General features: G+C 42.3%; 1 protein-coding gene across 1 annotated transcript in view; it reads right to left on the minus strand.

The window, feature by feature from the left end:
* The window catches only part of dgkzb (diacylglycerol kinase, zeta b), a gene marked incomplete at its 5' end in the record, with an annotated part of 30,336 nt that extends 21,187 nt beyond the window's left edge, over positions 1-9,149 (minus strand). Inside the window, 6 exons of the mRNA XM_084168757.1 lie at positions 2,010-2,078; positions 2,302-2,358; positions 2,460-2,537; positions 6,523-6,618; positions 6,971-7,073; positions 8,083-9,149. Of these exons, the coding sequence (XP_084024883.1) occupies positions 2,010-2,078; positions 2,302-2,358; positions 2,460-2,537; positions 6,523-6,618; positions 6,971-7,073; positions 8,083-9,149 (1,470 nt within the window). The remainder of the gene's footprint in view (positions 1-2,009; positions 2,079-2,301; positions 2,359-2,459; positions 2,538-6,522; positions 6,619-6,970; positions 7,074-8,082) is intronic.
* Positions 9,150-26,509: the final 17,360 nt, after the last annotated feature.

Here is a 26,509-nt window from a genome sequence, read left to right on the forward strand (position 1 = left end):
ATGAATAGTCAATAATGATGAGTGTAAAGTTACAGATGCACAAATATCATACCCTCCCCAAAAAATGCTTGTCTTGGGGGTATGATATTTGTAACTTTCTCACTTATCATTATTCACAAATCATTTAGGACTATCTGTAAGTTTAGAAACATTTTCTATTCTTCTTTACAGTAAAAGTGACCTCAAAATGACACAATATATTATTTACCATTCATTTCTATTGAGAACAAAGAAATCTGAAACACAACCAAAATAAACAGCATCCAACAAGTACACATATAAGTGAATTTGTCCCAAATCTTTTGGTCCACTAAAATGAAGGGGCAATGTACAAAAAGTGCTGTAATTTTGGTTCACCCGATATGGATGAAAATACCCTACAATTAAAGATGACCTCATAGTATAATTTATGGGCTCCCGAGTGGCGCAGCGGTCTAAGGCATTGCATCTCAGTGCTTGAGGCGTCACTACAGACCCCTTGGTTCGATTCCAGGCTGTATCACAACCGGCCGTGATTGGGAGTCCCATAGGGCGGCGCACAATTGGCCCAGTGTCGTCCGGGTTTGGCCGGTGTAGGCCGTCATTGTAAATAACAATTAGTTCTTAACTGACTTGCCTAGTTAAATAAAGGTAAAATAAAAAAATAAAAATCCAAAGTGCTGGAGTACAGAGACAAAAAATGTGTCACTGTCCCAATACTTTTGGAGCTCACTGTATACAGTGCTTTAAAAAGTATTCACACCCCATGACTTATTCCAAATTTTGTTGTGTTACAGCCTGAATTCAAAATGGATTAATTAGATTTTTTTCCATTGTCAAGTCTTGCCATAGATCTTCAAGCAGATTTAAGTCAAAACTGTAACTAGGCCACTCTGGAACATTCTATGTTGTCTTGGTAAGCAACTCCAGTGTATATTTGGCCTTGTGTTTTAGGTTATAGTCCTGCTAAAAGGTGATTTTTCTCCCAGTGTCTGTTGGAAAGCAGACTGAACCAGGTGTTCCTCTAGGATTTTGCCTGTGCTTCACACTATTCCGTTTCTTTTTATCCTAAAAAACTCCCTAGTCCTTGTCGATGACAAGCATATCCATAACCTGATGCAGCTACCACCATGCTTGAAAATATGAAGAGTGGTACTCAGTGATGTGTTGTGTTGGATTTGCCCCAAACATAACGCTTTGTATTCAGGATATAAAGTTAATTTCTTTGCCACATTTTTTTTGCAGTTTTGGAATATTTTTTATTCTGTACAGGCTTCCTTCTTTTCACCCTGTCATTTAGATTAGTATTGTGGAGTAACTACACTGTTGTTGATTCATCCTCAGTTTTCTCCTATAACAGCCATTAAACTCTGTAACTGTTTTAAAGTCACCATTAGCCTCATGGTGAAATCCCTGAGTGGTTTCCTTCCTCTCCTGCAACTGAGTTAGGAAGGACGCCTATATCTTTGTAGTGACTGGGTGTATAGAGACACCATCCAAAGTGTAATTAATAACATCACCACGCTCAAAGGGATATTTAATGTCTTCTTTTTTACCCATCTACCAATAGGTGCCCTTCTTTGAGAGGCTTTGGAAAACCTCCCTGGTCTTTCTGGTTGAATCTGTGTTTGAAATTCACTGCTCGACTGAGGGACCTTACAGATAATTGTTGGGTACAGAGATGAGGTAGTCATAAACAAATCATGTTAAACACTATTATTGCACACAGAGAGAGCCCATGCAACTTATTATGTGACTTGTAAAGCACATTTTTATTCCTGAACTTATTTAGGCTTGCCATAACAAAGGGGATGAATACTTATTGACTCAAGACATTTCAGCTTTTCATTTTTAATGAATGTGTAAAAACAAATTATGGGGTATTGTGTGTAGGCCAGTGACACAACATCTCATTTTAATCAATTTTAAATTCAGACTGTAACACAACAATGTCGGAAAAGTAAAGGGGTGTGCATACTTTCTGAAGGCACTGTATGTGAATCTATGGTTGGTGAATGGTTCTCACTGACCTTCCCACACTGTCGACACTTCCCAGTCTGTCGCCTCCTGTGGACCCAATGGTGACGGACAACGTTGGGCTGGAATTTAGGAAACATTGTTGAGTCAACGTCACATTACAAATCATAATGTACAATACAGAAGACTTCTGTGTCACCCAAAGCTGCTTTGAAATTATTGAGACTGAAATTGACTAAAGTAGACTGAATCAGTTAGAATGAGTGAGACAGAAATACAGTCAACGAACAAATAACTTGGAGAGAAACAAAGATAACGTGGTGCCGGTACCAGAAAGATACTGACCTCTCGAATGTTTCGAGATCCGGGTTCCCTAAACGATGGCTTACATCTAAAATTTATCTGTGGAGAGAAAATACAATAACATTGGTCAAAAACATAAATATTCCTGGTTATGTTGTATAAGTATAATCTAATAATTGATCAAGTTTATAGTCACTTACCTTTTCTAGCTGCTCGATACACATGGTGTGGACTGCTATTTTGCAGCCAGCACATTTTTTCCTCGCCACTGACTTTTGCTGTGGTAGAATCACAGAGAGAATATTTATCTTTATTTGGAAAATACTAATAATAAACCAGATGGTCATCTTCCATGAAGAAAATTGTGTGACTTGCTTCAGCTCTTTAAAAGTATGTTTGTGGAAGTGGGTATGATAGCCTGAACATGTGAAAGTTGATTTGGTGTCTCTAGCTTGAACGGTTCAAGAGTTACTGTTGGTGGGTTATTATACACTAATTTATGCAAATTTCTATAGTTATAGTTGATACAAGTTTTTAAGAATTTGAAGTTAGGATAGCCTGAACATGTGAAAGTTGATTTGGTGTATCTAGCTTGAACGGTTCAAGAGTTACTGTTGGTGGGTTATTATACACTAATTTATGCAAATTTCTATAGTTATAGTTGATACAAGTTTTTAAGAATTTGAAGTTAGGATAGCCTGAACATGTGAAAGTTGGTTTGGTGTATCTAGCTTAAAAGGTTCAAGCTTTACTGTTGGTGAGTTATTTTATGCAATTCTATGCCTATTTATATAGTTATAGTTTATCAACATTTTAAAGAATTTGATGTTAGGATAGCCTGAATGTTTTAAAGTTGGTCTTGTATAATGAACAAAAATATAAACGCAACATGCAACAATTTCAAAGATTTTACTGAGTTACAATTCATATAAGGAAATCAGTCAATTGAAATAAATAAATTAGGCCCTAATCTATGGATTTCACATGACTGGGCAGAGGTGTAGCCATGGGTGGCCCTGGGAGGGCATAGTCCTACCCACTGGGGAGCCAGGCCCAGCCAATTAGAATGTGTTTTTCCCCACAAAATGGCTTTACTACAGACATAAATACAGGTGAAGAAGCCAGATGTGGAGGTCCTGGGCTGGCATGGGTTCACGTGGTCTGCGATTGTGAGGCCGGTTGGGCGTACTGCCAAATTCTCTAAAACAACGTTACATTCTCTGGGAACAGCTCTGGTGGACATTCCTGCAGTCAGCATGCCAATTGCACGCTCCCTCAAAACTTGTGGCATTGTGTTGTGTGACAAAACTGAACATTTTAGAGTGTCCTTTTATTGTCCCCAGCACAAGGTGCACCGGTGTAATGATCATGCTGTTTAATCACCTTCTTGATATGCCACACCTGTCAGGTGGATGGATTATCTTGGCAAAGGAGAAATTTAACAGGGATGTAAACAAATTTGTGCACAAAATTTGAGATAAATAAGCTTTTTGTGCTTATGGAACATTTCTGGGATCTTTTATGTCAGCTCATGAAACATGGGACCAACACTTTACATGTTGTTTTTATATTTCTGTTCAGTGTAGCTTAATTGGACAAGGAGCAGGACCATTTGGAATAGCTACCTCTGTATTGCTATGGTTCTCATTCAAACCCATTTTAATTTATGCACATATTTTATGGTTATAGTTCAAAAAGTATATATAATATCACAAATCTTTTACCATTCTAGTCTATGGCCCATTTCTGCCATTGAAATGCATTGGTATCCATAGCAATGGCTCCGTTTGGGCTGCTCAATAACGAGACATGAGGGCTGTTAGCTGACGTTGGCTAGCTATTGTCGCTTTAAACTCTAACAAACAGCTGTAACTTTTGATTGGTAGAAGATAATTCTGTTGTGATTTCAGATTTGAATAACAGAGAAGTAGACCAAGATGTCATACCCTCAAACTTTTTGTCTAACTTGTCGGGAAAGTAGTAAAAATATCAGTTGTTTATAAACAAAAATCGAAAATGTTGACGCGGTTGCTAAAACAGCTGTTAGACTGGTAGAAAATATTATTTACCTGATTTAAGATTTGAATAGCAGAGAAGTAGAGGAAGATTCATATTCTCTAACCTTTTGTCTAACTTGTTGGGAAAGTGGTCAAAGGAGCTGATTTGTGTCAAAAGTTGCATTCACAGTGAATGGAATGTTGAAGTCGTGATGTCAATGGAAGCTTTAGAATGTTGAAGAAATCCCATGAAAGTGGATGAAGTTTAATAAAAGTTTAAAAACTATAAATATAATCAAATAGTTGTATACAATCACACTATTCAAGACCAGTCTGCACGTTTTACATTTTGAATGGTGTTTCTAGCTTAAACGGTGTACGAGGAGTAGCGTTATAAAAAATAATAACTATAAGTCAGAAATAAGTGGTACAATATTTAAAGTGTGGCTGCTTTGCACGCCACATTAACACAGTGAGGGAAAAAAGTATTTGATCCCCTGCTGATTTTGTACATTTGCCCACTGACAAAGAAATGATCAGTCTACAATTTTAATGGTAGGTTTATTTGAACAGTAAGAGACAGAATAACAACAAAAAAATCCAGAAAAACGCATGTCAAAAATGTTATAAATTGATTTGCATTTTAATGAAGGAAATAAGTATTTGACCCCCTCTCAATCAGAAAGATTTCTGGCTCCCAGGTGTCTTTCATACACGTAACGAGCTGAGATTAGTTGCACACTCTTAAAGGGAGTGCTCCTAATCTCAGCTTGTTACCTGTATAAAAGACACCTGTCCACAGAAGCAATCAATCAATCAGATTCCAAACTCTCCACCATGGACAAGACCAAAGAGCTCTCCAAGGATGTCAGGGACAAGATTGTAGACCTACACAAGGCTGGAATGGGCTACAAGACCATCGCCAAGCAGCTTGGTGAGAAGGTGACAACAGTTGGTGCGATTATTCGCAAATGGAAGAAACACAAAAGAACTGTCAATCTCCCTCGGCCTGGGGCTCCATGCAAGATCTCACCTCGTGGAGTTGCAATGATCATGAGAACGGTGAGGAATCAGCCCAGAACTACATGGGAGGATCTTGTCAATGATCTCAAGGCAGCTGGGACCATAGTCACCAAGAAAACAATTGGTAACACACTACGCCGTGAAGGACTGAAATCCTGCAGCGCCCGCAAGGTCCCCCTGCTCAAGAAAGCACATATACAGGCCCGTCTGAAGTTTGCCAATGAACATCTGAATGATTCAGAGGAGAACTGGGTGAAAGTGTTGTGGTCAGATGAGACCAAAATCGAGCTCTTTGGCATCAACTCAACTCGCCGTGTTTGGAGGAGGAGGAATGCTGCCTATGACCCCAAGAACACCATCCCCACCGTCAAACATGGAGGTGGAAACATTATGCTTTGGGGGTGTTTTTCTGCTAAGGGGACAGGACAACTTCACCGCATCAAAGGGACGATGGACGGGGCCATGTACCGTCAAATCTTGGGTGAGAACCTCCTTCCCTCAGCCAGGGCATTGAAAATGGGTCGTGGATGGGTATTCCAGCATGACAATAACCCAAAACACACAGCCAAGGCAACAAAGGAGTGGCTCAAGAAGAAGCACATTAAGGTCCTGGAGTGGCCTAGCCAGTCTCCAGACCTTAATCCCATAGAAAATCTGTGGAGGAAGATGAAGGTTCGAGTTGCCAAACGTCAGCCTCGAAACCTTAATGACTTGGAGAAGATCTGCAAAGTGGGACAAAATCCCTCCTGAGATGTATGCAAACCTGGTGGCCAACTAAAAGAAACGTCTGACCTCTGTGATTGCCAACAAGGGTTTTGCCACCAAGTACTAAGTCATGTTTTGCAGAGGGGTCAAATACTTATTTCCCTCATTAAAATGCAAATCAATTCATAACATTTTTGACATGCGTTTTTCTGGATTTCTTTGTTGTTATTCTGTCTCTCACTGTTCAAATAAACCTACCATTAAAATTATAGACTGATCATGTCTTTGTCAGTGGGCAAACGTACAAAATCAGCAGGGGATCAAATACTTGTTTCCCTCACTGTAAATCATTAGAAAACATATTCTATTGAAAATGTACCCAAAAGAATGCTGCAATAATGTACTACTGTAACAGTCTCAATAATCTAAAATATACTTTTATAAATTATATCATGCAGATGAGTATTTCTGTGAATAACAGAGGGTGCTCAAACACAGCATTCTATCCTAGTACAGTACAATTGTAGTGAAGGCTCACCATTGTCTTTGTGATGCAGTACTGCTCTCCAACGTAACAGACGTCTCCTGAGACACTGGTCTCAAACCAGATATGGTCCCCAAACTGGGCATTATCCTGGGAGGACAGAGAAGATAATATGGAAGTAATTTATCCACATTATAAAGGTTGGACAAATGTCACCAGTTTTCAGTTTTTATCTCAGATGAAAATGCTACTGTATGTTTGGTTGGGCAGCGACACCCATTTCACCTCTTTTGTCTCCCCATTTCACCTCTTTTTGTCTCATTTCACCTATTTTTGTCTCCCCATTTGTCTAAAACCTGTGTGAACACACACAACTAAGCAAATCTTCACCATAGCATTTCTGTAACAAGAAAAGGCCCACATGTGCTATTTCTGGAATCTCTGCTGTAGCGGCCTTGAATGGGACCTTTCTAAACCGTTATACACCGGAGGCTATACTCACACTCCAGTCGACAGTGTTGCAGTTCTCTCGAAGTGGGTCAGTCTTGCCTGGGGCACTGGGCTGGGCTGCCAAGTGCTGGAGGCCTGACTTAGCGATAGCTTTCCTGAAACAATTAAACAAAACGAGAAATAATCAAGCCTTTTAAAAGGATCTGCAGTACAGTACAATACAACACCCAAGGCTGTGATGTCAAACCTATTTTTTTGTTTAAACTGCAGGCAGCAGAGAAATGTATTTAATTTGCTTGAAGTTTTACTATTTACTATTACTATTTCACCATACTGTACATTCAATTGACCTTTCAGAAATCCAATCGAACATTGATCAACATCAAGACCATATACATTTCATCAAACCACTGAAACACATTTATAGGCATGATTCTGTGACCCCACCTATGTGTGTGTGTATTTGTGTGTGTGTGTGTCTGTGTGTGCCCCTGTGTGCGTGTCTGTGTTTTCACACTGGATCTACCTCCTCAGCTATCATACGAACATGTTTGACCAACACTACTGATAGTCAGTCCATTTGTCACTATCGAGACCTATGTCTCAGGCCCTCCCGCCTTTAAGACTGGTAGAGAGCCTAGCAATGCTAACTAGGAGATCAATGCTGTAGCAGTGTGTTACTCAGCTCCAACCAGCTAGCGCTACTTTGTTAGCAGTGTCGCTATTGAGTTAGCTCTATGGAGGTTGTCATTATGGGCTGAGGAATGAGAATGACATGACAGCTCATATGAGGAGTACATCTGATTTGGGGCAGGTTCATTATAGCATAAGAACTAGGGAATATTTGTTAGCATTTAAACAAAAGAGGTGGGTTTTGGGGTCTTTTGGATAGGCCTAACCTATGTCACAAATGTTTGCCTTAGAAAATATCACCACAGGAGTTATGAGCATTGTCACTCACTCACAACGATCAACACACGTTTCTCAACAACCGATCACAAAAAAACACAACGTTCCTCCTCAAATTAAAAGGATAGTGAGATAGTACTAGTCACTCACAAAACAACACAAAGCAGCTTGCTACCACAGATTCACTCAGCTGTTACGATGGAAGAACATTAACAAAGACGGGACCCTGTCTGATGGAGGTAATTAACTACATACAGAAGGAACCCACTCCATGTCTCCAGCCGGGGGTCGTAGTAGGCCCCCAGGGAAGGGCTGAGTGAACTTGCTGAGTGGCTCCTGCAAAAGGCGGGGTGGCTGAGGTAGACGGTTGAGCTCCGGCGGTTGGGCAGTGGAAGCCCCCTCCCTGGCCAGGGGCTGCCTGCTTTGGAGATGGTAGAGATTCGCCGCTGCCTTATCTGTCTGGAGCGCCCGCAGTAGCGGCCGTATGGCGTGGCCTCACCCGGTGAGAGGCGTGACGAGTTTCTCCGCAGGCAGCGGGGGGCGCGTATGAGGGGCCGAGATGAGGAGACTCTCTCGGCCACCACTCCCAGCGGCGAGGGGTAATGTTGGGTAAGCCACCAGGAAGTGTCCTCTATTTCCCTGTCGGAAACGTCCACCTCTTCCACTACTTCGGCTGGGTGCTGGAGCTCCTCATCGGGGTCGAAGGGCTGGCTGTCCTCGGAAAGACTGTGGTGGTCGTCGTTGCTGTCGCCGTCCGAGTGTAGGGTGCTGGAGCGGGACAGGGCCCTGCTGCCACCTCCACTGCTTCTCATCTCCACCTGCTGCTCCCCAGCTGTCAGGCACAGATTCCCCAGGCTCCCCTCTCCCCCGCCCTCCTCCTCCTCAGTCATCTGGATGAGGCTGGCCAGCAGCATGGAGGGCCCCAGCAGGTGGGTGTCGATGGTGCGCAGCTTGCGGTGCTTCACGGCGAAGCGCGGGTTCATGCTGACCGTGGTGGTGCTGGAGCGTCTCCGGACATGGCTGCCAGAGGATGATTTGGCGTTGGATGATTTGGCGTAGCCGGCCACCTTGGCTAGCCGGCCGCTCCCCGCACAGTGACCCCCCGCCAGCGGGAGCGGGAGCCCTTGTAGCTGCACGCTGGAGCGGCGCCGTTGGGCCAGAGCGGCCGAGGGGAGGCCCACGCTAGAGCGCCGGCGAGCCTTACTGGTCGGCAGGGCAACACTGGGGCGGCGGTTACTGCAGCAATAGTCCAGCTCCACCTCTTCCTCGTCCCGCGAGCCCGTCTCCTTCCTCTTAAAGTGGCGGCGGAAAAAGGTATCCATGGTAGCCTGAGGGAGGGACTGCCCTTTTCAAAATACTCCTTTGTGGCTGTTGGCGCAGAAATGAGTCCATGAGCTTGCGTTACAGAATTAGACACCACTACCTACTGCCATCTTAAGAAAGCAATACTGTGCAAGGGTATATAATACCAGTGAGAAAAAAGCCATAAAAAGGGCATAGTTATATGAACTGGAGGAAGTTAAGTCATACTTCCCTGTTTCTGAAATAGATAATAGATATATGAAGACCTTTCAGTGTCCATTAATCAGTAATACAATATTCTTTGTTACGGGTTGGGATTATAAATAATGGTAGAAAGAAATCCATATGGACTGAACCGGATATATCTAGGGCTAACCTGGTTCCTTCCATGTGATTTCAATCACTTTCTGACTGCACCCCTTTTGATTTGAATGAAACTTTTCATACATGTTTGCCCATGGTGGAAGTGGTCACAAGGTGACTTTTTGGAATGATAAAACATTCAAGAGATAGAGGTGCTTAAAGATGACAGAATTGCGCTGAGATCTTTCACTTAAAATGTATGCCAAACAAAAACCATTGATTTAAAAGATTAACAAACCATACAACTGTACAAGGACTACTTTTAGTAGTTTGGTACCAGAATTTATGTGACCATGTTTTCCAAAAACATTAATATCTGCTCCGAATAAAGATTAAAGACGTCTGCAGACAGAATGGGGTGTCAGCTACAGTAAGTGAAGTGGATTTACACCTGGTAACATAACTGCAGTAACGATTTCATCATGGGTCCCTGATCTGTACTACACATAATTATGGATATGAATGTCATTATTTTCATGGTGATATATCCTAAATAGGTACACAAAGGTATAAATATGCAACATCCTCCTTTGCATATTTGGGTATTATTCTACACACTGGCTATTATTGTAATGAGCTCCGCCACCAAACAAGACCACATTTGGTTGTTCCGGACTGGACCAAATCTGAACTAAATCATAGACATCTATGTTTCACAAGTTTGAACATCAAAGTACAGCACAGTAGAGATCAGTAGAGTACAGTAAAGTACAGCACTGTAGAGTAGAGTTCAGTACAGTATAGTCAAGTAGAGTATAATTCAGTACAGTAGAATTCAGCACAGTAGAGTATAGTTCAGTACAGTACATTAGTGTACTCAACACATTTTACATTTACATTTGAGTCATTTAACAGACGCTCTTATCCAGAGCGACTTACAGTTAGTGAGTGCATACATTTTTTCATACTGGTCCCCCGTGGGAAACGAACCCACAACCCTGGCGTTGCAAGCACCATGCTCTACAACCTGACCTACACGGGACAGTGTAGCTAGTGTGCTCTACTGTGTACTGTACTGAACACTACTCCACTTTATTCTAGTCTACTTTACAGTATAGTTCAGGACCGTACTGTACTGAAATATACTCTACCTTTCTTTACTGTGCTGTACTCTACTGTAATGTATTGTACTGTACTGTGGTGTCCAAACTTGTGAAACATAGATGTCTATGATTGGTTCATCTTTGGTCCGGTCCGGAACGGACCAAATCAAAACCAATCATGGACGTCTATGTTTGGGCCAAACGAAGGCCGGTCCAGAAGTCTGTGGATGTTGAAATCAAGGCTGGTCCAAATTTCAGTTAAGTGAAACTTTGGTGACATTAATTGGAGCGAGAGCGAGAGCGAAAGCGAGAGAGGGGGGTGGTCCACGCTCTTGCTTTCACCACCAGATGACAGGAAGAGAATGAAAAAGATTATCAGCTGAGCATAACAGTATGCCAGTGGAAGGGAGGACAGTAGCAGATGACCCAACTGTGGTTTGTGACTACTATGATTTCCCATTGTAGCCAATTCAATTGCAGAAATCCTGTTACCGATTTTTCAGAAATTCTGTTACTGATTTGGTAACAGAATTTCGAGTTTTAATCTCTTAATAATTCATAAACAATATTTATATCAGTAAAAACACTATAAACGAATTGATAGGTCTACCTTAACTTGTTACTTCTGTGAACTTTCAGTATCCTCCCTCCTCATGAAGGAGAGAAATTAGAAACTATCTTAAAGACATGTGGGTTTTTGGTAACAGAATTTCAAAGCACAAGGCAATGTTTCTTAAACTTACAGAAAGCAAACAAAATATCCCAAACTAAATGTAAGTGTTGATATTAGTTGGCAGGGGTCTTTACTTCAACATTATTGTGTTTTGATGTATTTCTAATACCTTTTAAGACTTTTTCTGGTAGATGTTTTCGTGACCCAACAACCTCTCCCTCTCCATATTCAGGCCAGTTCCGGCCAAAGACTACCCGCTGCTCGCTTGTTAGCCGTACACTAACATGCTGACTAGACCGGCCACGTTGGGTGCGCGAGTGTTGCAAAATAAATGCACACACGTCATTCAATAATTTCATCCAATCGGGCGTCGGCGTAGCCAGGCGCTAAAATATGAATTTGGTTCTAATTTAGACGCTTTATGCGCTGCAAGTCCCGCCTCTCCCATCTCCTCATTGGTTTTCATGAGCATACTAATGCACGTGGTTGATTCAAAGATGATCGAGGAGAGATTTATCAAAGAAAACTAACTAAAAACTAACTAGGGTTGCCCTTTTATCTGTGGATACAGTAGAGAACACAATACTTTGTATGACTGAAAATTGTTCAAAATTCTACAAAGATCCATAAAAAAAGGACCATATGCATTTCAGGTAAAATAGAAACTTATTCTCCCCAATTTCGTGAAATCCAATTGGTAGTTACAGTCTTGTCCCATCGCTGCAACTCCCGTACGGACTCGGGAGAGGCAAAGGTCGAGATCCATGCGTCCTCCGAAACACGACCCCGCCAAGCCGCACTGCTTCTTGACACACTGCTCGCTTAACCCGGAAGCCAGCCGCACCAATGTGTCGGAGGAAACACCGTACAACTGGCGACCGAAGTCAGTGTACATGCGCCCGGCCTGCCACAAGGAGTCGCTAGAGCGCGATGGGACAAGGGCATCCCGGCCGGCCAAACCCTCCTCTAACCCGGATGACGCTGGGCCAATTGCGCGCCGCCTCATGTATCTCCCGGTCGCGGCCGGCCGCGACACAGCCTGGGATCGAACCTGGGTCTGTATGACGCCTCTAGTACTACGATGCAGTGCCTTAGACCGCTGCGCCACTCGGGAGGCCTGGTTTTGGTATTTTAACCTGGGTGTCATGAATGCGTCTGGTGGGGACAGACAAAATCAACATGCGCACGATGGCGCATGAAAATGCACGTGCGGAGCCGTTTTGGTCAAGTTGTAAGGATCTCGCTAACGATCATCAGCGTGTATCATCACATTGACTTTTGACTGCGCTGACCTTTTCTGACATATTCAAATGCCAGCGACAAGCCATTTAAAATGAAGAGCTCTATAAATGTGGATTTTCATATCGTAGTGCACGCACACACACACACACTGAAATATGGATGTGTGAGGTACGTAGGTAGAAGGTGGGATGTAGGCCTATTGATTTGGTGGTACTTTGCTCAGAGTGTTGAATATGGAGTGAGTTATGTTTGTCTCCTGTGGCTTTCTCTAGATGTATAATGGGAGGCAGGTGGACTGTTAGACGGGCGTGACATAACAGCTTGTTATGTAGTACTATAGTGGATCACTCCAATATGGTATCCTTCCGTGCGGCAGGATACATTCTGAGTAAGAATTTGAGATTAGTCCTGTGTACCGGGTAGTGCTGCGGCTGACCCCCTTAAATAGCTGCTGCCGCACTACTCCCTCCTCTTCCTTTTCTCTGCTCATTCCAGAGAGGATTCACTTGGTAAGAGCTCTATTTTAGAGTGTATAAGCGCAGAAGTATACCCGCAGCTATTCAATAGCTTGGCAAAGCTAGCTAGCCTCTCCATCAGTGTGCTCTGCTGTCCTCCCACTCGGTTTGGCTTGTGCCATCCCGTTTGGGTTTCGTCCTTATTTTTATTACTTGTGACAGTGTACCAACCTGGGTGACCCTCGGTTTGGTCCACCAGTATTACATTTACATTTACATTTACGTCATTTAGCAGACGCTCTTATCCAGAGCGACTTACAGTTAGTTAGTGCATACATTATTATTTTTTCATACCCCCTGTGGGAATCGAACCCACAACCCTGGCGTTGCAAACGCCATGCTCTATCAACTGAGCTACATCCCGATCTTGCGGGATAGGCGCAGTCCCCCCGGTGCTGAGGGTTTGTCTTAGTTGTCTGTGTGACTTGTCTGTCCACCAGAACCCTCCCGGTTTTAGCCTTCGGGTTCGGGGACTGCGCCTATCCCGCAAGATCGGGAGACTGGGTATGTTTCGCTCCAACGGGCTTGCAGATCTCCCCTGAGAGTGAACTAGGTGTCGCAAGGCGCACCGCGTTTCATCTCTCACAGGGCGCAGCCATCTTGCCTAGACTCTTGTGTTCTCCACGGTGAACGAGCTATGCAAAGTAGCTAGCTTAACGAGAAGTGACCATCAATCTTTACTATTATACAGTATTGCGCAGTGTTTACTATAAACATAGTATATTACACTGTTGGCTTAATTATTTCCACAAGGAAAAGGTACAGCCATTCACGTCTCCTCTCCTTTAGATAGGGTATGAGACTAAGGCTGATACTGTAGGTCCCATTCTATACTATCATACAGTATTGTGTATACTATAGACACAGTAGTATTACACTGTTGGCTTAATTTACAACTATTGGGCTGAGTTTATGTTGGCCCAACCATAGTGAGATTACACTGGTGTTTTTTTTCACACAGTTGCTGGGTTGCGATAGTTTTTGTTACACTATTTTACAGTACAGAGAGTAACTATCATCGTTTCCTATGGAAACTCACATCTCAGCTTTATTGTACTGAGGGTTTCAGTGCATAGCTGTGTTTACTATAGTTCTGATGCACTACTTTACAGTACAGACAGTAACTATCCCTTAATTGAAAACTGACAGCTCTATTACACCACTGTTTTTTTCACACAGTATGTAGCTGGATTTACTATAGTTTTTCTGTTGCACTACTTACAGTAGGCTACATACAGTAACTATGCTAGTTTCCAGTCACTTTTCATCTATTACACTGCGGTCTTGCACAGTGTGTAGCTGGAGTTACTAGTTTTCCTTTTGTACTTACAGTTAAGACAGTAACTATCCTAGTTTCCCCTGGAAACTCACATTACAGCTCTATTACACTGCTGTTTGTCACACAGTGCGTAGCTGGGTTGGTGCTCGATAGTTTCTGTTACACTACTTTACAGTACATTCAGTAACTATCCTAGCTAGTTTCCCATGGAAACTCACCACTCAACTATATTACACTGAGGGTTTACGTATATAGTTGTGTTTACTATAGTTCTGTTACATTACTTTACAGTACAGACAGTAACTGTCCTAGTTTCCCTTAGAAACTCACAAAATGTCTAGATTACACTGCTGGTCTTACGCAGTGTGTAGCTGGGGTTGCCATATTACAGTGCAGGGTATGTTGTTACAGTGCAGGGTATGTAACAGTGCTGCTTCCGTCCCTCTCCTCGCCCCTACCTGGGCTTGAACCAGGGACCCTCTGCACACATCGACAACAGTCACCCTCGAAGCACCGTTTCCCGTCGCTCCACAAAAGCCGCGGCCCTTGCAGAGCAAGGGAAACAACTACTTCAAGGTCTCAGAGCGAGTGACGTCACCGATTGAAACGCTATTAGTGCGCACCGCTAACTAGCTAGCCATTTCACACCGGTTACACAGGGTATACACTACCCATCTCTTCTTCCCACAGAGCGAAACTACCATTTCCAGTATGGCTTTTTGCCTTGAGAAATGCGAGGTGTCCCTGCCCACAGGCAGCGAACTGCGTCTAAGAAGGGTGGCACTCTGCAGTCATCCTGAGGTGCTTGCCACTGGCATTGGCAGCTTCTCATAGACCCAAAGGCCAATCTGAGAGAGTCCCCATGGGCACTGAATACAGTGATGGAAGGCTACGAACTCTAATTCCGATGCTGGCCACCGCTATAATTCTGGCGCCTCAAATGTCTTAGGGTCTTCTAGTGTTGATGCCATGGTTGACTGAATGTTAATGAATTAGTTCAGATGAAGGGGTGTCAACCTACATCCTAACCCCTTATGCTGGCCAAGGGTTCTGTCTCACAGACACGTTAACCGGCCATTACAGTTGTCCACATATGCCCCTCTCGCTGTTGCAGGTGATGTGTTGTGCCCGGTTAGGGCAATGGACACTTTTCAATGCTTTAAGCTTTATCAGTTTTCGTTTACTATGGTGAGAGTTCTGGGCCAAGGCCTATCCGACTGGACTCTCACATTGCATGGTCGACACTGTTACTGCAGCATTTCGGCCCACCGGCCTTTGCCTTTTGCTGTGGTGGCACATTCTGCTGGAGGAGTAACTGCCTTACCTGGACGATTGGATAGTCTGCCCCATCCAGGAAACAGGCCACAACGGACATGAAGACCCTCTTGAACCACATTCAAGTTCTAGGCCTCACCCTACACGAGGAGAATAGTCACCTGACCCCCTCACAGAAGGTGATCTACCTCAAGATGTCCATAGACTCGGCTCTCATGAGGACACGTCTCCCTCAGGTGAGAGTAACATAATCCTATCCTACCTCAGCAGTTTCCGCCTCGGACGAGCCATGTCGGTGTTACGAGTGCCTACTGACGGTGGCTTCACTGTTGGTTCTGCTGGGCATTCTCCATCAGGCCACTCCAGCGATGGTTCAACTCCCATGGCTGGCACCCAAAACAACACAGACACCGTCAACTGTTGGTGATGACTGCATGTTTGAGGACCCTATCGAAGTGGCTATCCCGTTCCTTCTTGTTAAAGGGGGTGAGCCTGATCAGAGTCCACTGCAGAAGCCTCTCTGACGGGTTGAGGTGCCGTGTTCAGAGGCATGGCGGCCAGCGGCCGCTGGAGCCCCCCATGGAGGGGTCAACACATCAATGTGCTGGAGCTCAGGGTGGTTCGCCTAGTTCTTAAACGTTTACATTTTAGTCATTTAGCAGACGCTCTTCTCCAGAGCGATTTACAGGAGCAATTAGGATTAATGCCTTGCTCAATGGCACATGTTTCAATTAGTCGGCTTGGGGATTCGAACCAGCAACATTTTGGTTACTGGCCCAACGCTCTTAACCACTAGGCTACCTGCCTTCAACAGTTCCAGCCCTACTTGGTAGGACAGCATTTCCTGATCCAATGGCTCGGGAGCTCTTGCCGTGGGCCCAGACACGCTTGCCATCGCTACAAGCAGCACATATCCGGGCCTGCCGGGGGAGGGACTATAGAGTCTACACCTTCAGTTGGTGCTACAGCTTTGGGAAAGATTTGGGAGAGCACAGGTGGACCTGTTTGCATTTCAGAGAACACTCACTGTCCCAGCTGGTTCTCGATGTCAGTCCCGATGGGTCTGGACGCCCTCGCCCACGATTGGCCGGCAATGCCGCTTTACGACCATTTTCCCTGATCACAGCTATGCTAGACAGGGTCATCTTGATTGGTCACCAGCTGCTCTTGATAGCTCCATGCTGGCTGAGACTACCATGGTTCAGCCTTCTGTTGTCTCTCCTCTCTGGGACCCCATGGCAGTTGACCCTGAGGCCCGACCTTCTCTTCAGGCTGGGGGGACACTGTGGCATCCGGACCCGCACCGCCTCCAGCTTCGGGCTTGGCCTCTGGGAGGCCTTAGTGGACCAGTCTAGGCCTTCAGGACAATGTGGTGAACACGTTGCGGAGCGCCATGGTTTCTTCCACCAATCATATCAAATGTGGTGGGGCATATTCTGTACCTGGTTTGAGAGCCATATGTGCAAACTATTTTACGTTTTTCACAGTCACTGCGGGCCGAGCGACATCCACATTGTGAGTGTATTTAGCCGCTATCTCGGCATACCCACGATGTAGCTACTCCTCTAGTAGAAAGCGCCATTATTTGTCAAACAGATGGAAAAGGGCTGTAACACAACTAAAAGTGGAATAAGTCAAGGGGTATGAATACTTTCTGAAGGCACTGTAGATAACCAATCTGGGTCATCCATGGCCCTAGCCTACATTCATCCTCATGTCCATATCAGTCCAAATCAAATGCTAAACCCTCACTTTGATCCACCTCATCGTCGCTCCATTGAAAAAGTACACACATTAAATGAAATATGTTTCCTCTGCACAAAGGACGAGGGCAGAATGGGGTAGAATGAGGATGAGGCACAACAAAGGCCGTGAATAATGTGAAAAAAGGGGGGAGAGGACGGGCCAAAGCCATTTCCACTGTGCCCGGCGAGGGTAAATGGACTGGCAATGAGGATAGAGGAGAGGGGAGAAGAGGACATGGTATGGGGTGGGAGGATGGAGGGAGGGAGATAAACCACATGAAAGGAATAAATCAGCTGCAAATAGAGAGGAAGTCGAATGCGGTGTTAAGTAACACCGTCAGAATAGAGGCCCTGACGCATCGTGTACATCGGTCTACTGTATTACCAAAAAGGTCAGCTAGTGGGTTTGCGTTGCCTAATTGACTACTGTGTAACTTCACGGAAGTGTTAGTCAAGTGCAGTAGAAGTGGAATTGCGATTTTTGCCCTACTTTCACAAAGCTATGCTTAGCTCTATTACCGCCCAAATGGTAGAATCTGGCTTTAGCGCGTTGATACTTGAGCTATTGTCCGTTTTTGGCATTAGTTCCCATGAGGACACCCCTCCAGGGAGAAAGAAAAGAAATGGTTTAAAACAATAAAAAAAACTATTAAGCATATTCAAAAATCCCCTATGTCATAAAAAAAGTCCATCATTCTTCCTAACTATTTAAGTCACCAGCCGCCACTGTAAGAACCCAGCCTAAGAAAATGTTATCTACAGGAAACATAAGAAGCTCTCATATGAGTGCTACAGTGCCCTCAGAAAGTATTCACACCCTTTGACTTTTTCCACATTTTGTTGTGTTACAGCCTGAATTTAAAATTGAATAAATGTTTTTTTTTTTATGTCACTGGTCTACACACAATAAACCATAATGTCAACATTATGTTTTTTATTTTATTTTATTTTTTATATACAAAATGAAAAGCTGAAATGTCTTGAGTCAATAAGTATTCAACCCCTTTGTTATGGCAAAGTTATGGCATCATGTTAAGCACTATTATTGCACACAGAGTAAGTCCATGCAACTTATTATGTGACTTGTTAAGCACATTTTTACTCCTGAACTTATTTAGGCTAGCCATATAATAATATATAATATATATAATATAATATAATATATAAATATAATATAATAAATAATATAATATAATATAATATGCCATTTAGCAGACGCTTTTATCCAAAGCGACTTACAGTCATGCGTGCATACATTTTTGTCCATAACAAAGGGGTTGAATACTTATTGACTCAATAAATTTCAGCTTTTCATTTTTAATGAATTTGTAAAAATGTCAAAAAACATAATTCCACTTTGACATTATGGGTATTATGTGTAGGCCAGTGACAAAAAAATCTCAATTTAAATTCAGGCTGTAACACAACAAAATGTGGAAAAGGTCAAGGGGTGTGAATACTTTCTGAAGGCACTGTATATAAAACATTATTACAGTAATATAGCAGCTGAAATATTATAGCATGTCAATTGTAAGAAAATAAAACAGTATTACTTGTTAACCCTTTACAAAATGGCAGATTTGGGCACTGATAAGCGCCTACATTGGAACGCAGTGGCTGTACAGTAACATGCTATAAATGTCAGAGCTCAGGCTCTGCGCTTCACAGCACTGTATGGTTTTTAATGACAGTCGTTCTGACCTTGAGCACCGCACGTGACAGGAAGTTGCCTCCATCCCTCCCACTAATTGGGCAACTTTTGCAAATGTTCTGTTGTCTGAGTTAGGGAAATGCTGTAAATTAATAGGACTAAGTATTTTGAAAGATGAGACATTGAAGATTATAATAAATACCGCTTTGATGTCATACAAGCAAGACAAATATGCACTTCATATTTCCATATCATAAAACGTAACGTTTTTGATCACTGTTTGATGTAGTTACAAGATGACATTGCGTCATACCCTGGGTTGTTCTGAACAGAATGAGCCTGTTTGTCTATTGTGAAGAAAATCTGCTGCAGAACACGCACCTGAATGCACTCATGACTTCTTTCAAAGCGCACCAAAATTACGATCTATTTCTCTGAATTGTCGTGTGAAAGCCTCACACTGTAAGATTGTATTTGATAATTTATCTAGTCATGTTGGCAATAGAACAAGCTTTCAAATGATGCCCACCTGACCCAGATAGCGATTTATAATGGGCCATTTTTGGATTGTGTATACAACAGTAATTGTGTGATGGCAGGGATGCAGGATTGTGTTTCAAACAAAACAACTACAAGTGTGCTCACTCTAGTTCCTCAACGGCACAGCTAGGAGAGCTCAAAAAAGCACCTTATAGTTGAAGACTATTCTTTGAGTCATAAAAATGCATTGAAATTATTAATGTGGACACCTGGAGACACCAGTTAGTGCTCTCACTCAAACCCTTGACATTTTTTTGTCTTATGTTGCACCTATCCCACATTTTCCAGGAACATTCTTATCATGTTACTGAATGTATCCAGAGTATTGTAAGATTTTGTTATAAACAAATGTGGCAAAAAGTACAGTAAATGTAAAAAGCACATGAAATCAACAGTGTAATGTTTGGATTCAGTCTTGTGTCAGGTGAACTGTTGTAATAATTTCCCCATAATCTCCAAACTGTTCCCTTTCAATTGCTACCATGGTTATGCATATGCATTTCATATTTCCTCTGTAAGAAACATTTCAATTTAGCCCTATCCATATGCAGTGCATTCGGAAGGTATTCAGACCCCTTGACTTCTTCTACATTTAGAACATTTACATATTCTAAAATGGATTAAATTATATTTTATAATCTACACACAATACCCCATAAAGACAACACAAAAACAGGTTTGTTTATAAATGTATATATAAAAAATATAAAAATAATACTACCTTATTTACATAAGTACTCAGACCATTTGCTATGAGACTCGAAATTGAGCTCAGGTGCATCCTGTTTCCATTGATCATCCTTGTGATGTTTCTACAACTTGATTGGAGTCCACCTGTGGTAAATTCAACTGATTGGACATGATTTGGAAAGGCACACACACATCTATATAAGGTCCCACAGTTGACAATGCATGTCAGAGCAAAAACCAAGCCATGAGGTCGAAGGAATTGTCCGTAGAGCTCCGAGACAGGATTGTGTCGAGGCACAGATCTGGGGAAGGGTGCAAAAATCTCTGCAGCATTGAAGGTCCCCAGGAATATAGTGGCCTCCAAATTGTTTAAATGGAAAAAGGTTGGAACCACCAAGACACTTCCTAGAGCTGGCTGCCCGGCCAAACTGAGCAATTTGGAGAGAAGGGCCTTGGTCAGGGAGGTGACCAAGAACATGATGATCACTTTGACAGAGCTCCAGAGTTCCTCTGTGGAGATGGGAGAACCTTCCAGAAGGACAACCATCTCTGCAGCACTCCACCAATCAGGCCTTTATGGTAGAGTGGCCAGACGGAAGCCACTCCTCAGTAAAAGGCACATGACAGCCTGCTTGGAGTTTTTGACTCTCTGAACATGAGAAACAAGATTCTCTGGTCTGATGAAACAAATATTGAACTCTTTGGCCTGAATGCCAAGCATCACATCTGGAGGAAACCTGGCACCATCCCTACGGTGAAGCATGGTGGTGGCAGCATCATGCTGTGGGGATGTTTTTCAGCGGCAGGGACTGGGAGACTAGTCAGTATCGAGGGAAAGATGAACGGAGCACAGTACAGAGAAATCCTTGATAAAAACCTGCTCCAGAGCACTCAGGACCTCAGACTGGGGTGAAGGTTCACTTTACAACAGGACAACGACCCTAAGCACACAGCCAATACAACGCAGGAGTGGCTTCGGGACAAGTCTCTGAATGTCCTTGAGTGGCCCAGCCAGAGCCCGGACTTGAACCCGATCGAACATCTCTGGAGAGACCTGAAAATAGCTGTGCAGTGACACTCCCCATCCAACCTGACAGAGCTTTAGAGAATCTGCAGAGAAAAATGGGAGAAACTCCCCAAATACAGGTGTGCCAAGCTTGTAGCTTTATACCCAAGAAGACCCAAGGCTGTAATCGCTGCCAAAGGTGCTTCAAGAAAGTACTGAGTAAAAGGTCTGACATCTTTTTTTATTTTTAATACATTTGCAAAAATGTATACTAACCTGTTTTTGCTTTGTCATTATGGGGTATTGTGGGTAGATTGATGAGGAAAAACTATTTAATCAATTTTAGAATAAGACTAACGTATCAAAATGTGGAAAAGGTCAAGGGGTCTGAATACTTTCCAAATGTAATGTAGGCCAATTCTTACGAGTGTAAAGGGTTAAACAAAACAATTTATTTCTCAGCAATTGTATTATTATAAAATAATATAATTTCCCCTTTTTTTGCAGACAATATAGCTCATTATTTGTATTATACTGTGTTTTTTGCTCATCTTTATCAAGGGTGACAATAATTTTGGACCATAGGGATAGCAAAAGTCTAACCAAATTTACCACCGGCATTACGATCGGGTCACGTGCAGCTGCGCTCTGAATTGATAATTATTTGGGTGCTGCCAGCTGTGGACAGGATTGAAATAATCCCAACCCAAGGAAAACTGTGGCGTACCCTCAATTCTGTGACACACCATTTTTTCCTAATCATCTCGCAAATCTCTGTTTCGGACTAAACTGACTTTATGACCACAGTTATCCTATTTACAATTTGTAGTCAATTTTAACACTAGGATAAATGTCTCTGACTCATATCAATGCCACATAAGAAGTTGGTTTTTCGATTTAGTTGCTCTTTAAAGGCCAACTCTGTGAGAGCCATTTTTAGAGGCATTTTTGATCATTCAAATTAATGATATAGACCAATAAATGCTTGAAGATATAGAAGTATAATATTACTTATTAATGCCTCATGAGCTTAGTTTAACTGTCTAACCCCATAATAACCGAAATGCACTGCAAAAAGTGAAATCTAAGCAAGCCTAAATATCTTGCATCAATACTTTTTTTAATCTTATATTGAGTGATAATTCTCTTGAAATTAGTGTGCTTGTTTTACCAAGCTAAATTATCTAATGTTATTGGCAGATAATTTTGCTTATTCTAACCTAAAAATGTCTTAATACAAGTAACTGATCTTATTTCACAATATTTTTCAAGATATTTCACCGTAAGACAATTAAGGTAAAATATCTTTAAATATCTTAAAATAAGATAAATTACTTGTATTAAACATTTTAGGTTAAAATAAGCAAAATTATCTGCCAATAACAACCATTTAGCTTGGATTTTTTAAAACATAAATTAAGAGAATTATCACTCAATATAAAATATTGAGGCTTGCTTTTAGATTTAACTTTTGGCAGTGTGGTGTAGAACTTTTTATTATCATTATTATTAAGGAGTGGGCCTTTAATGGCTGGTGAATCTGTACAAAAGCCATTTAAAAGCCATTTAATGAACTGAGTAACCATTTCCAGGGGGACCATTACAGCAGTAATTTTGGCTACCGTGCCAGTGACCTACAATAATACACTATCATACTGATGCACCATTTCCACTCATTTGATTCAAATTTGTCTGAGGAAGTGGGCCAGTTCAGAGGTAATCTATCTGTCCCCGAAAATGCTATGAGAACACACGTGCACACACATACACACGCAAATACACCGATTTTGGAGTAAACTATCACTTCTTTGAGATTACTGTTCTTCACAGCGAATGGTATTTTAGACACCACCTCTCATTATCTTTCCACGTGATATAATATCAAAAATGTATCCAGTGTTCAACTTCATGCATTCATGGCTATTGACATTGATCGACCACTTCTACCCTGAATGGCTGTAACGTTAACATTCAATCAATGGTAACACCTTGACAACAGCTAGCCTCTGCGGTGAGCCGTGAGGTGAGCGGCACTCTAGGAAATTAAGACGGGTAAACCTGCTGCTAGTCCTGATTATCACCACAGAGGCGTCGTGACGATGTTCACAGCAGATGATCACGAGGCTTCTCTGACCTGTACTGCTTCTACCTGATAGGAACTTCACTATTTTTAGCGCTTTCTCTTCGCTCTCATGTGTTGCCTAGTGGCAACACCTGCAGCTGCTTTCAGTCGACAGCGTGTAAACTCAGATTTTTTCTCTTATTCGCATATGTTGTAATTGGACCCTACTTTAAACAATCTGATATTTTTGTGTTGTGCCCGCCATCAGTTGAGACACAACATTCTCTTGAATACAGGGTTGATGTCATATCAATCACCCCTTTTAATTTCAGCCAGACATCACATTTAGTCTTCAGCGACTAAGCGAGATGTATCCCCCACAACCCAAAAACGTTTTGTCACACTCAAGGCTACAATTGGGTGGGGAGTGCAGTTGAGTGTTCCACTACTTCTATATTCGGGGGGAAACGCAGCAATGGCTGATGCTGTGGTCAACTACCAGTGAGTCAACTGACGGGGAGAGAACCAGAATCTCAGCCATTTAATTAATTTATGATTAATCCCCTGTTTATAAATGATCCTCATAAACTATTGTTCCCATTAGCTTCCCATTTATCGTTCTTACTAGGTGTTTGAAAATGTACACTGAAAAGTCTTCACTTACAAACAAAGCCATTTTAGCCTTCCCTGAAGAACAACAAGATTTGCTGCCACTATATCTATTATGATAACGTGTTTTTTTTTGTAATAGGTCGTAATCTTGAGAGCTCTGAAGAAGCAAAAAATATAGTGACGTGATAACGACAAAACACGGTCTGTGCATCACTCACAATACTGACTGTTGATTTATATATTTTTTAAATAAAATCCTGTACAGTATTTACACAGACACAACTAAAACTCAAGTCAAATGCAAATTCAATATGCTGTATGAGCTAAGCTTTAATCAAACCAATTGATATGAAACCAAAAATCACAGTCCTACATTTGAAACACAACTACAAAATCACTAACAACTCTAAACTGACTTCTCTTCCAAGGGTTAGGAAAAAGTAGTAGTATACAACCTGAGATGGAGGCGCTCAATCAATCAAGCTTCTCTGTTGTCAGCAACAACAAAAAAACATGACATTATGAAGAAAGAGGGAGAGGAGGGAAAACGAGGGGAAAGGGAGGGATAGACAGAGGAGGAAGACCTAAGGAGGAGGGCTGATCTAAGAGTGAAGGGTGTGATCTATTGGCCCCTGGTGAGAGCCTTGTTAGTGTGGGAGAAGGGAGAGAGGGAATCAGGGACAGAGACACAGTAAGCTGCCGTTTTAAAATAACTCCCAGAGATAACAAGATGAACTAACTCTGTAAGCTTACGTGCTACACAAACTCTCACTCACAAAGCTACGAGAACGAAGATACACGCATAAACACACACACAGACATGCACATGCAAACGTGTGCACACACACACACCTGGCATTCTTTTATTTTGGAGTGAACTATCACTTTACTTCACTGGGTAATGGGTAAAGTACTGTTAATGCAAATGGTTTTCTAGCCACCTAGACATGTAGTCACTTTACCTCTTTCCAGTTCCACATCATATAATAATATTTACTTTAGATGTCAAGTATGCTTACACTGTTTATAACTGAACTGATTGCAGCGGTCGGTATAATGCTATATAAACTGTGTCTGTTTGTGACAGCACTGAGAACAGCAGCTGGATGTTTATTCTGCACTCTTGTTTGTGTTGGCTCACTTCACTCCGCCCCTTTCTAGATAAAACAAGCCCTGGTAGTAACCACTCCAACACTCTCCCATAATGCATTTCATTACCACTTCAAGGCCCTCATGCTGTTGCATTATGGATCAGTTAGCTTAAAACCAGGAAGGAGTTTGAATTTTAATTCAGCAAATATATAATGACAGTGTGTATTCCGACAGAAATCAAACAATTTTCAGACAATTCCAAATACAGTACTTAATTAAGTTCACCCTCTGCCGCCATTGTTACAATGTATCCAATTAGCAAGTACAAAGGTATAATTTACAAATGTATCTAATTACTAGGTTTGGAGAATAATGGAGTGCTATGGGTTGTCTTGGTTGTTACCATGGAGTCATAGGTATGTGTCCAAAATGGCACCCTATTCCCTATTGTGCACTACTTTTGACCAGAGTGCAATTTGGGACGCAGCCATGGTAACCAGCAGACCCACCAACTCAAAGCAAGGGGCTTTAAATAAAGAGTGACTTTTAAATGAATGACGCTCTTTCTCTTCCTCAAGTCACTTGTATTGTTTACCTGCAGTGTTGCCTGCATGGTTCATTCACACACATATGATACAACTAAATTCCATTTCTTATACCACACAATCCTTAGTTTTAGGCTAACAATAGGCTATATGCTTTTGCTAGTGGGTGTGAGGAGTAATTCCCCTTTCTGTCCAATGAGGTAATTTCTGGGCAATATTTCTGTCCATTTAGGGGACCCCTTTTGGCTAAAGAGCAGCCCCCAAAATCCTGTATAACCTCTAAATGATTATTATAATTTTTCATAATTTTCCCAAATCAGCAGTTATATAGCGTTCAAGCTACCAAAACAAGTAAGGCAACACTGTTTTGATAGTAAGCCAGCTAGTCAGACACATGACTAATTTCTGTCTGTCCCCTGGCCCTAAGAACGAGTAATTCTTAATTCCGACGTATTCGGTTCTCCTGTAAATAATACTAGCATCCAGTTGCATTTTGATAATGTGACAACATAGATCTGGCAAACCCCATCTCCTTGGATTTCGTTTCACCCTAGAAAACAGACACTGCCATGGCACGAGAGAGAGAGACAGACACGCCTGTATGAATTGACCATGCCTCCTGCAGGAATTTGAGCCTTTGTGAATGAATTGTGCAGGGGGTCTTGCAGGAATCCTGTAGAACTGACAAAATCCTGCACAAACATGACAATTCCTGAAGGAATCCTGCAGGACGGAAACCTGCATGATTTTTATATTTCTGCAGGATATGGCACTTCCTGCAGGTTAGGGCAATTCCTGCAGGACCAATTCCAGCATGATTTCTAGGGCCATATCGGATAGTCAAACTACTGAAGGAGGAGATAAAGTGTGTGTGGATGTGAGTGTACATAATTTTGTATATAGCTAGCTATTTTTTTTGTGTTTGCAGAATATTTGTCATGCGTAAATTAGCTAGCTTAGCTAGCATGTTCTCTACCACTGGCTGCTATATAGCTAGCTAGCTAGTTTTGCTGAAGAAAAACACCTCTTATTTCTCACGCGTTTAAA

Source organism: Coregonus lavaretus, assembly GCF_964263955.1.
Source record: "Coregonus lavaretus genome assembly, chromosome: 9".
NCBI lineage: Eukaryota > Metazoa > Chordata > Actinopteri > Salmoniformes > Salmonidae > Coregonus > Coregonus lavaretus.